At 35.2% G+C, this 15,363-nt stretch overlaps 2 protein-coding genes across 8 annotated transcripts; one reads left to right on the top strand and one right to left on the bottom strand.

The window, feature by feature from the left end:
- Positions 1-134: 134 nt before the first annotated feature.
- On the bottom strand, positions 135-10,721 carry LOC106178064 (SH2B adapter protein 1). Of its 2 annotated transcripts, none has more exons than XM_086994871.1 (7): positions 10,701-10,721; positions 7,359-7,460; positions 6,682-6,785; positions 6,159-6,202; positions 4,905-5,090; positions 4,367-4,578; positions 135-3,905 (listed from the first exon to the last, which is right to left on the bottom strand). In XM_086994871.1, the coding sequence occupies exons 1-7, from the start codon at positions 10,704-10,706 to the stop codon at positions 3,405-3,407; spliced, it is 1,155 nt and encodes a 384-aa protein (XP_086850997.1). In that variant the 5' UTR covers positions 10,707-10,721; the 3' UTR covers positions 135-3,404. The 2 variants fall into 2 exon arrangements, with proteins under 2 accessions (XP_086850997.1, XP_013416525.1); XM_013561071.2 differs by lacking the exon at positions 10,701-10,721 and adding an exon at positions 9,172-10,030.
- Positions 10,063-14,822, top strand: LOC106178068 (uncharacterized). 6 transcript variants are annotated; one of them, XM_086995051.1, is made up of 8 exons: positions 10,063-10,210; positions 11,425-11,835; positions 12,042-12,140; positions 12,402-12,637; positions 12,887-13,012; positions 13,266-13,445; positions 13,781-13,823; positions 14,055-14,822. In XM_086995051.1, the coding sequence occupies exons 2-8, from the start codon at positions 11,766-11,768 to the stop codon at positions 14,252-14,254; spliced, it is 954 nt and encodes a 317-aa protein (XP_086851177.1). In that variant the 5' UTR covers positions 10,063-10,210; positions 11,425-11,765; the 3' UTR covers positions 14,255-14,822. The 6 variants fall into 6 exon arrangements, with proteins under 6 accessions (XP_086851177.1, XP_013416537.2, XP_013416541.2 ...); XM_013561083.2 differs by having other exon boundaries at positions 10,064-10,210; positions 12,039-12,140; XM_013561087.2 differs by having other exon boundaries at positions 10,078-10,135; positions 12,039-12,140.
- The last annotated feature ends 541 nt before the right edge of the window (positions 14,823-15,363 follow it).

Here is a 15,363-nt window from a genome sequence, read left to right as displayed (position 1 = left end):
TGCCCATTGCTTTATACTAGTAGTAGATATATCTGAGTTAAAACTATTTTGTAGGTGTAGGGCTTATTTCATACTTCAAGGACCTACACCTAATTCCATAGAAACATCAAAATGTTTGGCATCAACACAGAAAATCATACTTTGTTGATCATACCTTTATTAGATTTTCATGCAGGCATCTTCTTCAACATAACTAGCATAATTTATTGCAAAAATCTGCTAAAAAATCATTGTAAAAAATAAACCTTATTTTAAAGCTACTGAAGGATTTGGTTCCACAAAAACTCATATATACACTGTTGCATCATATAAGAATACAGACTGCAGATATTTTCTGCTTTAATCTGAATGCAACCTTGTCCAGTAATAGGGAATTCCTTCATCTTACAGCAAGTTCAAATACCGTTTCAAGATTGCACACATCTATATCTGTTCTCTTAAAACCACTTTTCTTATGAGAGCAAGATGGTCACTTTCGGGAATAATACATTCATCCCCAAAATCATTTGTTGAAATTGAATGCAATATTGTAAGTACTGTAACACAAAATGAGGCTATAAAATCACAAAGCATCAAGCTAGTTTATTATATGATGTCATTATTTTCTTGAACTTACTATGTAACCTTGAAGAGACAGCTCAGAGAAGTTTTTACAGTATTTATCTATTTACTTTCAATTCATATTACCTGCACAAATATCTTTAATGCCAGTTATGTGCTCACCAAACGTCGAAATTACTACTTGTGCAAAAAAGTGCACTTTTACTGTAAATGAAAATTGAATCTGTGTACAAAATACAATTGGCTTAAGTTAATCTTAGAAAAATCAACCTGAAATCAGTGTGTCCATGTCAGAGGGGCAATGCTGGTTATGTATTAACTATTAAGGGATGGTGGAGATGTGTTGAAACCTTCAAGGTGGGGGAGGGGGGGGGAAGGGGGGAAGATAACTGTTTTTCGTGTTAAGAGTTCCTTTAACTCTTGTTATACATGAATTTCAGTTTTTTACATATATATTGAAACAGTAAGAAAATAAAATCATACAGGCATAAACATACCTTGCACATTTTGAATACCATATGTTTACAACAGTATTTAAAACAAAAGTGTATTTTGAAATACATAACCTTAATATAATCTATCAATCTAAAGGTAAACCTTTTTGTTTAACTGCAATTTTATTATATCAATATTACTACACATCCTCATTTTTAAAAATAGTGCATTTTTTAATCTCAATTTTTTGACATTAACAGCACAAAAAGAGAAAAATGAAATTTCATTTCAACGTATCCACCAACATTAACTTGCTAAGAAGGGTTTATGCAGAGGTGAGTGAGAGTCATCTCTGGCAAAAGTAATTGATCAGATAATACAAAATTGAAACTGTCATGTAACTGGTACACCTCACATACTATTGTGATGCACAGTATCACACCCATCATTACCACTTTAAATCAAGTAATATTTAACTACCAATCACTAGGTAAGATAAACATATAATCTAATTTCATCTAAGATTTCATATAATTCGTGTAACAGTGAAAAAAAACTTTTGGTTTTCGAGTCAAAGATGGTCTATCGTTGAACACCATGGGATTTAGTCAGGTAATATTACTCTAAAAAAGCTGCTTAATAAACAGTGAATGCATTAGGTTCTTGTGACCAGAGCATGATTGATTATGTGGGTCATGAGGTAAAACCATCCCCTCTGAAGTGGACATAATTAAATGTACATAAATCATGAAAAAAAGAACAACACTTAAAAATTAAAAATAAAAAAAAACATGATTTAAATATTTAAGTCAATAAATAATTAGCACACACAAAACAAGCATGAGACATAGACTTTATGAAAAAAAATCTATAACTGTCAAACAGAAAAACAAAGAAAAAAGTTCTATGACCTATGTTTCCTAACATATCCTGCTCAAATTTGGGGGATTTTTTTTTTTTAAATCCTTTAGGAATGAAAGTACAATAACGAAATCTAACAGCATTGCCAGAAATGACAACATGGTCCGAGTAAAAAAAAAAACATATTGAAATTACAATAACACATTTTTCATTTCTTAATAAAATAAATAAAAGTATTGGTCAAAACCTTGAAACAAAAAAGTGCAATATACTAAAAGGAATTTTACTAAGAATTATACCAAATCAAAAACAAGTTATGTGGGCATTAAATGAAAAAATTGGAACAGGATTACTATGTCAATCTCCCACTGTAAGAAAAAGCTTAGCCTTTATGCTTAGATTCTTATGAGATGTCTGTTAAATGGTCCACTCTCCCTTAACAAAGAGCATGTACCTTTCTTGTACAATGAACAAAAAATACCCTTTAAGCTAGCAGCCATTGAGTTCTGTAGATGTAAGTTTGATAATAAATTAACAACCTTGTTTTACTCACTAATGAACAAAATATTCTGCTAATAAAAAACTTCACACATTTATCTACTCTCTTAAAAACAAAATGAAATCCACACTTCTCTACTTATCACTGTAATAATTGTTTTTACCTAGCTATCAATACTCTTGATTTCAACAGGTTAACAAGAACAACAAAACATGGTATGTTCCACTGTACAAATCGATGCAACAAAACCTCAACTCCCTATAAATGAGACACTGTTGAAGTACAAAACAACAATGTACCCTAGAGACAAGAGAATACCATTTCAAAGCTTAAATCCTCTTAGTAAGATTGAAAAGTTTGTGTCAAAAATGGAAAAGGTTATCCCAAACGAGGAATTTTCACTCTTAACCATTACACAGGACCAAAGCAGATATTGTAACAATCTCAACTTACTATGTTACATTTATATATTCTTCTCTCACATCAGTCTTTCATTTCACCATAGGTAATTAATACTGAAAGCAATATTCTTGTTCAAAGCAGTACCAAGGGTAACATCCAAATTGGCAGCTGAAAATAGGGATCATCCAAGATAGCCCAGTCTTGTGGGATTTCATCGGACTTGGAAGAGAGTGGGTTATAAGTAATGGCTGACTAGATAACACAGTGCAATGAATAAAAGCTGACAAAATTTATCTACGGATATTTCTGTAATTGTTTTCTCTCAAATTCAGTAAATTTTTAGTCCATTGCACACAGTAAAAATTAGTCATGTTATGCACACCCTTTTTGTATTGCTTTTAAGAACAACATTCCTAGGAACAGAGTTTCACTCCAATCACTAACAAGTGAACCACATCTCATGTCTAGTCACATATGATGACACCCAGTGCCTACAGCATCATAAAAGGCTATCTCTGTTGATCCCCATTGAAGCAGGCTTCAAATATAATTCAAAATTTTGGACTATAAATACAGGCAAGAATCAGCAGGTGTCACAAGTTAATATTACCTCATTTAAGCATTTTATCAATCTAATAAATGTTACTCAGACAAAAGAATAATGGTTCTCCACTGCTCTTCCATGCAGATTCAGTGTAGTTTGTTGAGGCTGTAAGGGAGGCGTTGAGTCCCTTATAATCAGCTGTTCCATGGATTCTGTCCTCGTACGTACAGAACCACTGTTGGTTGGAAGAACATCCCTGCCTTGCTCATTACCCCCATGAAGTACCATTCCACCACTACGGAAACCACTGGTTAAAGAAGCCCCTCCTGTTGGGCTATGCCGTTGACCTTGAATATGACCTTGGGCCTGGTGACCTCCAGCATGACTCTGATGACCCCCAGATTGACCTTGGTGACCTCCAATATGTCCTGGTGATAAGTGATTAGCCCCTACTACATAATCAGACAGTGTGACATCAGAGGTGCCTCCAGACTCTAGAGGAATGGGGTGAGTGCGGAAGTGTTCCAGCATATCGAATATGGTCTGAAACCACAGGTGCTGAACTCTACACTGGCCTTCATTGTTTATGGTCATCCGCAAGTGCTGCAATTAAATTGAAATTGGCTTTCTAAATATATTTCAAACAACCTACCCTATAAGAAGAAAAAACATCTTGGAATCTACTGACACCTGCCACATATACACAAGAAAATACCTTATCTTGTTTGTTTTATGAGATGTTTAAAAAACAAAATGTATGCAACAGCATTTTCTTCTCAGGACCCAAAATTCCATCCTTTTTATAGATTATTGGATTATGTTTCATTTTGAGCATTATGACTTATGGTTAATAGATAAAGTTTAAGAATGAGCTATATAAGAATATCTTAATTTCACATGGGAATAAATGACAAATTATATTATATGTGCTACACTCATGAAAATGGAATGGGAGGGGGCAGCTTAACCATGGCTACAAGCAAATGAGGTATGATGAACATTTTACTCACAGCTTTCTAAAATTTTTTTTAAATAAATAAAAGATGAAAAAAATGCAAACAAACCTTAGCTCTTCCTTGGAAGTTGAAAGTTAGGACATATTCCCCCTTCCTCGTCTCACTCTGCCTAACCAGGAACACCCCATGGCCATCAGCCCCATGTTGTAACACTAGCTGGGCAGCCTCCATGCGAGATAGGGTACCATGGAACCAGGGGTACTCTCGAAGCTGTTGATCCACATAACAATCAGGCCCAAGGGGCTCTCTTGCTATAAATTCTGGAATTAATGAATTTCACTTCAAGAAATGATATGGTACCGAAAAAAAAACATAAGTGGCAAGACTGCTTTCTATTCACCACTATATCTGATTAACTTAAACTGCAATTATCCAAGTAAAATAATACATTGCTAGGCAAAAGAAATCAATTGTTTTCTTTATCCAAAGCAAATGATTTTTCAAAATGACAAATATCTCATAAATTGTCTGATAGCATTGTAATACCCCTTGATGGTTCCAGTGGGTATTAATGCAAATTTCAAAGAAACCCATTAACATTGGGCTCAGTGTCAATAAATAAGAGCACAGCAAAAGAAGTACCTACCTCCAAACCCACTCTCTGACCTAGGTGATCCAGCCATGTCTCCTGAACTGTTTCTAGACAGGTGAAGTGGGTGTGCCCCATCTCCCACACGTGTAGGTGTCCTTGGTGGCAGTTCTGGGGGATTGTCACTGCTAACATCACTGCCTCTAGACAGCCTGTGGTCATTGTATAATATTGGTGTGGTATCTGAAAAATAAAACCCTTGATAGCACTGAAAATGAATTACCAAAGGAATATGATGGTATGTTGTTCATTTCGTTCAAAACTGACATGACACTGCAGTCATAGTGGTCACTAGTTTAAAAAAGGTATTTTAAAAAATTATTATTATTATTATTATTATTAGGATTCCCCATAGGGGAATACTATTGTTTTTGGTAGTATTATTATTATAGTTATTCTTTCTGCGCGTTTTTTTTCGCAAAAAATCTGAAATAATTTACATAGGTAGCCTATGGTAAGAATATGCCATAGACCCAGTTTCAGTGACCTTGACCTACTTTTCAAGGTCACAGGAGCTTTTTAAGGCAAAATTTGTAAAATTTGAAATTGCCATTAGGCCTAAAGTATAAGCCATATGGCTAAGGGGCTTATGGCCAATGATACTGAGCCAAATCCACAGATAATGACCTACATTTATGCAAGTAGGTCAAGGTCAAGGTCGCTAATGGCCAAACAGGCTCAAAAAAGGTTTGTTTCCGAGATCTCAAAAACAAGAAGGCCCAGAGCCCCGATTATAGTGGCAAATGATGCCCTATATATTTATCTAAGGTTAGCTGTACTTTGGTAGCGACTGCCTAATTACTTTTTTTAATATAGATTTTTAAATATTTATGACATTGCAGAAATCTTGAGTTTGGCAATTTCTCCATGAAACACTGGTTTTTGGTCATGGCATGCTATAGTAAACTACCCCAAACATATACCCAAAACCTCTAAATCAAATGTCAAATTTGACCTTGACCCTCATTTTCAAGGTCATTCGGCTATTTCATGGAGAAATATTGAAGTGGGCTAAAAGTATGTTTTGTTGACCCTCCCCCCCCCCCCCCCCCCATTCGCACATGCTCTTTCAGAATATGGGGTCAAATTTAACCCATGACCTTCACATGACCTTGTAAGATCCTTTCCACAGCTATTTTGCAAGGGAATCCTCCGCGCCACTGGCTTCAGCCAGTTGCAGTCTAGTTATTATTATTATTATAAATTGTCAGCATGGTGTTTTTATACAAAACTATGACTAATTTAGCTTACCAGAAACTTCATGTAATGAAGGTTGGAGACTTGGCAAGCTGCGACTGAATAGGAACAAGAACAAAATAAAATTTAAACAATTTTTCATTAGGTTAATGAAAACACAGTAATAAATGGAAATTGATGATCAATTAAGTGCACCACATCGGGTTGACACTAAAATGAAGCAAAATATTAAAATGTACATAAGATATTTCAAGAAAAGTTGAACTCTTGCTATCAAAATTAATTTTTCTATCAAAATTAATTTTTCATACACAGTTAAATAATTCATTTAGCTATATAGAATTGATATGGATTAAATTTAATTATTTGCCCTACATTAAAATTATGTCAGTGGGTGCGTAATTTCAGAGCAAACACTGCAATTGTTGTTCATTATGGAAGAGCAAGCTTAGTCTAGTGCTACAAGGTTTATCAAGGTAGGACAGGGAATATGGCAATGTGATAACTGATCCAAATGCAAAATTGATTGTGTGTTGTGAGAAGTATAAATCAGTCTGATGCTTTTTTAATTACCCACCCATTTCTGTTGTTTGGGCCCATGCTTTCTTTGATATCTTCTAGCCACATTTGCATGTCTGCTGCACTGCAAGTCTCAAACACATACTCTAAATTCCTGTCAGCCTGCAAAAAACATTCATATATATGTGTTCTTATCTATTGTTTTGTACTTGGGGTGATTGTTCATTAAGAAATAAAGAAGTACATAGATTGCTTCACTGTTTGTTATGGTTGTCCTGATATTCAGTTAACACCTTTCTCTGTTATACTTAAAGACTTAAAAAAAATATTCATGGATAGATATTGGTTTGTTTCTAAAAGTGAGTTTATTTTTTTCAAGAACGCTCCTTTCAAAGCTTAACTGGCAAAAATGGTGACAGAAATAAGGATGGTTGCACGATTAAAATGGATAACACTCAACTACAAGTCAAGGAAAAAAACTAGATTATCAAGATAGATCATCTTTGAGGTATATGTTGACTATGAATCACACCCACACATGAATGCATGCATTCACACACATGCATACACACAGGCATACACATATGCATGCACACACATATACACACCCACACAAATAAAACAAACTGAAGCTGACCAAGGACGTATATTGAATATACGTCCTTGAGCTGACCCACCAAGATCAAGACATCATGAATAAACAAACAGAGATTAGAAAAAAAAAGAAATGCTTACCTTTAAAACAAATGCATTCTCTCTGTCTGGCATCTCTAATGCAGTGGTTTCCCTTGCTTCAGTGATCAGGAAACAAAACACTCCAATCTTAGGTTTGACAGCCTGGTCAAAATGATCAAATTTATATTCAGAAATCATAGTAAACAAGCAAAAAAAAAAAAAAAAAAAAAAAAAAAAAAACAGTGATAAAAAGTTCTTGTTGTTGATAAAAAGTTTTTGTTGTCACTTTATACTTGATAAACAACCCTTCAAATAATCAATCAATGTTTTTATTACTTTACTTTATTGCCTTAAGACAGGAACAAGCATCTTAGAATAATAGCCCAACAGACATACTGTTACTGCCAAACAACATTTATATCAATACATTAAATGTGTATTTTGTAGATGCACACTAGCTCATCTGTTATGTAAAGGTCAGCAATTGCCCAGATGCAAGACAGTCTGGGAAATTTCAATACTGGTATGCAGAACTGTTTTTTATCTTTTCATTTTGTTTTATATACTCAAATTAATAATTTTACTTTCTTTTATAATAAATGCCCTTTTCCCACCTACACTCCTATCTATAATCAATTGTTCATGAGCATGTGGCATGTAATCCTTCTGCAATAAATTATTTCCCCCTTCAATATAAAATACCAAAAAATGCATTTCATTTAAAATCTATCTTTGTACTAATCTACATAAAAGAACCTTATTACATTTTAATAAAATAATTGCAAGCATTTCACCGATAATAATTCATCAGTTGAGAAAAATCACTTGCAAAAAGTATAATAATTTGGATTTAAGCATGTACTTATATCCTACTTATAACAACTAAATGTTGTCAAAGTTAGTGTACACACATCAAGAGTTAAGTTATTCATTATAAATGGATTCTTCTACAGTGCATTATCAGTTCACTTTACATATTTAAAATGATTTCTATAGAATAAACTGAAATGTAAAATATTAGATATATGGCAAAATCAAGCACAATCTAAACAGACCTACTTGAAGGTGATATGTGCCAAATTATTGTTCTTAAGTTCTTAAGTAGTGGGTCCATGAAAATCACATCTAATGTGCATAAAGGCAGACTAAACACTTGTGACAGATATATTAAAAAAGTCCTGGCTCTGTAGTATTCTTTTTTTTTCTACATCAGGAGCAGATCCAGAGATATTTTCTGACAGTATTCCAAATTATCTTTGTTGATCCATCCTCCATTTTTGATGGTCTTCCAACAGAAAAAAAATAGATACCTGTCAATGTAAACTTTAAAATCTGACCGTCTTCCAGAAGACCCAGAAGACGGTCTCAATCCGCCTCTGTATATATTACAGATCTAGTCAATTTTAACTGTACAGCATTTTTTGGCTCTCCAACCAAGTCAAGTGAAGACCTTGACTTAATATGAATACATAAATAACTACCAGCATACAGTATGAACAGGGCCTGAAGATAACCATCACATTCCTACTAAGCGGTGTACCCTATGATCAGCCTCTAAATTATCAAAATTAAGACAGCATATCCTTAATAGGCTAAGGTTGTGTCAGTGCTCTTGTACCAGTGAACGAGGATAATGTTAATGATAAACATAACATTTGCTGAGGTATTTCTGAAGTTTGTGTGTTAGCACTCTTAAATGATGGCATATTGGCTGAATAATATTAATGGGAACATAGAAAGGGATTGGCAGTTGGTATCTGTGTAATATTTTTATGTTATTAAAAGAAGCACCGTAATGGTCTTTACCTCTGTGTTGGCATTTTCTTATACCCTCTCCTGAAAGAAGGTGTACATAAATTATATAATTATATACCTTTGGTGGTGAATAGATCTCCAGCATAAATCCACCAGCAGTTTTAACTAATGCAAGTCTACACTTCTCCCATTTGGTTTTGCCATTACTACCTTCTTCATCAATAAGTCTGTTTACCAGTCCATCACGTTTAATTTCCTCAATTCCTGATTGAACCAACTTTTGTTTTTCTTTCTCCCCACTACCACCAGCTTTACTGAGAAAATTTCTCAGTCGTTTTCCTGGGGTCTGGTGTGTGGAAGCTGGAGACAATTCAACTTCATCAGACCTCTGTTTGATGAGCACCTTTTTGTGGCTATTTTTCCTAAATCCCTTAAATGACAGTCTTCTGAAAAATGACCTATTTGATTTAGGCGAAGGAGATGTATTATCGTCCGTATAATCATCATGATCTAGTGAGTGATTCTGCACAAGGGGTTCTCTGATGTTATCAGGGGAATGGTTTCCCCTGTCTAAAGCAGTTCTGTCCCCACTACCGTCTCTGTTATGAGCACGAGTACCTGGCGACACCTCTACAGAGCGTCGTACGTTTGTCTCCAGCTCAAAATGTTCGAGAAAATGCTCCACGAAACGTTTGGCAAATCTCTCCGGTTGATTATTATGGGACGGGTTGTCTGTGATGTATAGGCGGAAGTTCCTAACGAAATCAACTGCAGCCTTTGCTGCCTCTTGTTCGCAGAATTGCGTCCAACCTAAGGCCCCATCACAGGGTCCGTTTACAGCTTCTGCCATTACGCACTTGGTAAAAGCCTTGTCGCACTAGGAATTCATCCAGTGAGACCGGCTTCCCGACTCTTGACTACGATTGTCTCACGGCCGACATGTCAAAAACAACATGCGCACGAGGCGTCTGCGCAAATGGGTACCCGGATACGGAAGAAGAAAAAATAATTATGTCATTGCCAAAGTTTTCAATGCGATCAAGGAGTTACAACTGTTGTAACTCCTTGATGCGAGATAATAAGTACGTCAGCGTGTATTGGTTTACTTTTATTTAACCCTTATTTCCAGTAATGGTAGCGGTCTGAGCTGCGACGAGGTAAAGCGTTCTTCAGACAGAGTATTCACATAGGCCTACCAGTAGCTAGCTACAACATAAAATAATAAACTCTGCTTTTGGAATAGAAATATTTGTCCAAAAAGAAGATTTTTCTTAAAAAGACTGAAAAATATAACGGGATGCGAAGCCAGTATTTTTGCTTTAAAAATCAGCGTAATAAAAATATAAAGATGTGCATGCAGTAGCTGATCCAGGGAATGGCAAGTCTTCCGCCATTATGAATCCTCTACCACCCCCTCCCTCGCACACAAAAATAGATTATAACGAGGCAAAGCTAAACAAATTTTCTATCCCTGTATCCTGCATATTAAAGTTAGGCTAGAATTCATCGGTAGCTATCCGAGTTTTAAAATGTTCTGCAAGCATATACATTATTATTTTTTGTATCTTACCTTTACAGTCGTATATAAAATTACTAATCTTTTCCAAAAAAAAAAAGATAAATAAAATATATATCGAACTAATTTACCTGCATGATGTCGATGTTTCCGTCTTAAATGTTCAAGAAGATGACCATTAAAGACACTAATTTAGAACTAATTATTAACTAGAAATTATATAAAGCATCCATCCAAGTGCAAGGACGGTCGTGCAATGATTTGAGGGTGTAAAAAAATTCCTTTATTTCAAGAAAATTCGATTTGGCAGGAAAGTTCATCCTGTATAAGCTTTAAAGTGATCTTTCCCGTGCCTCTATTTTAGAAACGTTGGCCTATATATGCCGAACGAGGTGAGGCCATTTTTGTACCCTCTTTTTCCCAAAGACTAACGGAAGCGCTCAAGGTAGTAGCATTTATTTATTAACGTGACGTGATATAGATATACAAATCACCCGGCCTCATATGCCTACAATTAGGTCACTGAACTTTGTACATATATCAGAAAAAACTATGCCTAATAGGTTGAAAATTATTACTAAACAAAGAATAACGGAAGCGATCAAGGTAGGCTCCACTTTCTTGCAAAAACTGTGGCCACAAACAAATATTCTATTTTCAATGAATATTCAGTTTTGATATAATTTATAACGTGTTCAATCCCCTTTCTATTTCTATTGTGTTCTTTATCTCTCTGTATTTTTCTTTTTAGGATAAAAACTGCCTAAAGCCTAAAAAAGTAATAATAATAATAATAAATTATGTAAATGCTGTGGAACAACTTCTACGAAGTACATTAAAGACCACACATTTCAGGCTAACACATTGGAAGTACTGGAAAAAGGTGGAATAGTGCGAACTAAATCAATGCACTCACTCCGTCAGATTGTTGAAAGTTTCACCTCCATTTTGTACTGTCACAACCCTTGATAAGGTGACAATGACAAGAACGACAGAGCAGATTGTGATACTGTTACGTGTTATCATTGTTTGTCAAGTGAACAATGCGTATAGAAGTCGTTTGGACCACAGGGCAGGGGTTTTACCCTAAATTAAATCCAATCAGCAGAGACCAGCCGATGAGATTAGAGAGAATAACACTACAGGAGAGATGTACAGGGCTCCAATATAGGGGTTTATAGGCCCTCCTGTTCACCATGAGATACCCTGATATCTTTTGTGGTGTATTGTTTGCATTGTTTTTACTTGTATCTCCTTTGACAACAGGTGAGCACTACTTCAACGATTTTTAAATATTCACCTTTCATTTATCTTGTTAATAAGCATAGTTTTAAAAGTTTTGTTCTGCTTTGTTTTAGGCTATTTGTAAGTACTATAATATATATAAACCTGTGTAAAGCGTATCATTGACATTTTCATATCTTAAAACATGCGTGGTGTTCACAGTTCTCTTTCCACTATTTCTGCAGCAGTTTTTGTCAACAATGGTAACCCGTTTGTAAACGGACCTCTGAATGTCACATCAAAAACCCTCTCGATTTTAAAAGACAAGAGCCCCATTAAAGCCACTGGTAGGTAAAGTTATTTTTAACTAAATATTATTAAAAAAATGGAAGTCGCACTTATAAGTATAAATACGTTATGGTCTGATTATTTAAAAACTGTGAAATTAGTAAAAGTTGGGCTTGGATAGTTGTATTTCATAACAGGTATATAGAACAATACGCAAGAATGCACATTTGGCCAGCCTATAAAATGATTATAAAAAGATTTCTTGATAAATGTAATGTTTATCTTAAATTAGCTATTTTTTATTTCCATCACGGTTGTAGCCTACTTCCCAGCAGTGAACAGTGGGTCATTTGGAGTTATCTTCTTCGTTGGTGGATTCTATGGCGTTATATGGTCAGAAAACTACAGTGATATACTGTCGAAGATTGCGTCCCATGGATTCATAGTTATTGGGATGGATCCGGACTGGCCGGCTGACAGAAATGGATTAAGTTCATCTACCATTCCGAGTGCTAATTACCGCGATATGGACAAATACTTCAAAATGTACGACTGGGTATGTAGTGTCATTATGTGTAAAAAAACTCTCTTATTCTATCTTTATAAATAGCACATTTTTTAATTCTCATTTTGCTTCAAATCAAATGTACTTTTTTTTTTCATAATAGGTGTAATACTAAAAGGAACGTTTTACAGTGATGAAACTTCCTGACTAGAAATTTAAAATTGGCATTTTATTTATAATATAAAGCATAAGACTGTTTTTTCGATGGACACTTATCCAATCAATTGGATACTTTTCCAGTTGAAAGGCAACCTGGCCAAAAAGCTGAATCTTGACGTGGCATGGGACCGCGCTGGGACACTTTGTCATTCTGCTGGCTGCGACAACACGTTACAACTGGTGATGATGAATCAGACGATTTTTAAGGTAAGTGAAAAATGATACCGTAGCCCTACATCAGCCGGAAAGTGTGGAAGCAGAAGTCTATAGTCTATGCAAAGGATCTGATGAAGGCTTTTTAAGAACTTGCTGATCTTCACACTTTCTTCTACATTGGACTGTAGACACCATCCCGTCCATATGCATTTCATTAAAAGATCACACGTTCATGCATATTTTTATGGAATAATGTTGGTTTTCAAACACAAAAGATATTCAGAGTATTATTGTCGTATTTAAGGCCTCTGTGTGGTTGGAGCCGTTCAGTGCATCCCTGAAAACGCCCATTAATTTCACTCATCCGGGCTACGCCTACGGAACCCAGCTTTCCGAAGAGATAATCCCCTGTGCTATACCTGGATACGACTATAGACACTACTACAAAATGTGGAAGTGCCCAAGAATCATGACAGAAATATCAGTAAGTCGAATAAAATAAAATAAAACATTTGTCGAAATTATTTAAATAAATTATTGGTTGGTTATATTTCAATTTTTATTTAAAAAAAGCGCGTAGGTAGCATGTACATGCGAAAATGGAATAAGTATAATACATGTGCCAACCCAAGGAGGTGTATTACATGCGCGTAGGTAGCATGTACATGCGAAAATGGAATAAGAAAAATACATATGCCAACCCAAGGAGGTGTATTACATGTACCATCGTCAGTAGATGTGTGCAAAAAATGTTCTTAACCCATGTCTCTACCTTATGGTTAAATTATTATGTACATTTTGCATTTTTTGTCATTACAGACCTTTGGTCACTGTGATCTCCTCAATCCAACATTTTGGGAAGGTATGTAAGGCTAGACGAAATATAGACCCTTTTTTATGTACGCATTTTACTAGAGATAAGCCTAGTTTGCTTAGAAAGACATAAAGATAGAAAGATTAGTAATACATGTATAATACGTACATTGTATACTTCCTTCATCAAATATAGATAATAAAAGAAAAATATAGGATTTTTTCTCTTGGATTTTGCACAGAGACAGTGACTGACACCCGGCTTGTATTTTCATTTCAGCATGCAGGTCTCTCCCGCTTTGCAAGATCACTAAAGATATCAAGCAACTTCCAGAATACCGTATGTTTGTACAGGGAATGGCCACAGCATTTTTAATGGGATATCTCCAAAATAACACTCAGGCCCTCCAGTATATTACCAGGAAGGAATTATGGCCATTGGATATATACATGGAAATCGACGTAGATATTAAATGCTAGAGAGAGGGAGAGAGAGAGCAAGAGAGAGAGAAAGAGAGAGGGAGAGAGTGCATATCAAACAAAATTTGCTTATGTCACATTTTATTACACGAAACGCTCCTCGTCTAATCGCCTCCAAAAGTCAGGAATGCAGATATTGAAAAAACAGACACAACCCGCAGTTCTTATTGATTGTGAAATTTGTTTTAATATTTATGTGTATGTAACAGTAATGTCATGAGAAGCGATATCATTACAGCTTATCACGCCAGCCAATTTATCTTGATAATACACACCTTGATAAGCGGTGGGGGTGACTAGCCATTAACCACACGCTGTGATTACATTATATCGGGAAATAATTAAGATAAATGGAATGTAAGCAACTGATTGTCGTAGTGATATTTGTACAAGACTTACACCCAATGACTTTCTTATGGAGGTAATTAGATAGACTTAGCGCCCATCCGATGTCAGAGCAATAAACATATGGAATGTTTTAATAAGATGTAAAGTGTGAAAAAAATCGGACAAGTCCTAACTGAAGTTAGACACTTTAAAATTTTCAACTAATATACACTTGAAAATATTCCTGCATTGCAGCTATGATTTTTTCTTTGGTTCTTTGTCTCATACGAGTACTAGAAATAAATGGACAATTGTCTATAAAAGGTGTATGTAAGAAGCACCATATATTCTTAAAGTCGCACCTGCACCTTGACATAGTTGGTCTTTAACCCTACGCTTAATCCGTTGCACTGGTCAAACAATACCTGTAAACAGTTACAATTGCAATACACAATGCATACAGACTGTTGAGTGTTTCTTAAAATAATATTTGTCGCGCTTTCCTTTTATGAGAGGTGACTGCCCATGGGTTATTTGCCGAGCAACGACTGAAGTTTAAGAAGTCTGTTTGGTTTAGACGTAAGGGTGAGAACATACGCACTCTGTAAACAACCACAAAATGAATAAAGGTAAAGATCTCCCAAATATTGAAGATGGAGCGCATTAGGAATGGAAGAAATAACAATTAAAGGCACATTGCCATACTTTGACGGTTTACACAAGATTACAGTTTTTTGTAAATTGCAATATTCCGATATGTGTACACATAACTTCTTCGAAAT

The sequence above is a fragment of the Lingula anatina genome, chromosome 1, assembly GCF_051362555.1.
Source record: "Lingula anatina isolate TDL-2025a chromosome 1, LinAna3.0, whole genome shotgun sequence".
NCBI classification, from domain to species: Eukaryota; Metazoa; Brachiopoda; class Lingulata; order Lingulida; family Lingulidae; genus Lingula; species Lingula anatina.
Note: the sequence above shows the minus strand (reverse complement) of the source record. Positions and strands in the feature narration are given on the sequence as shown.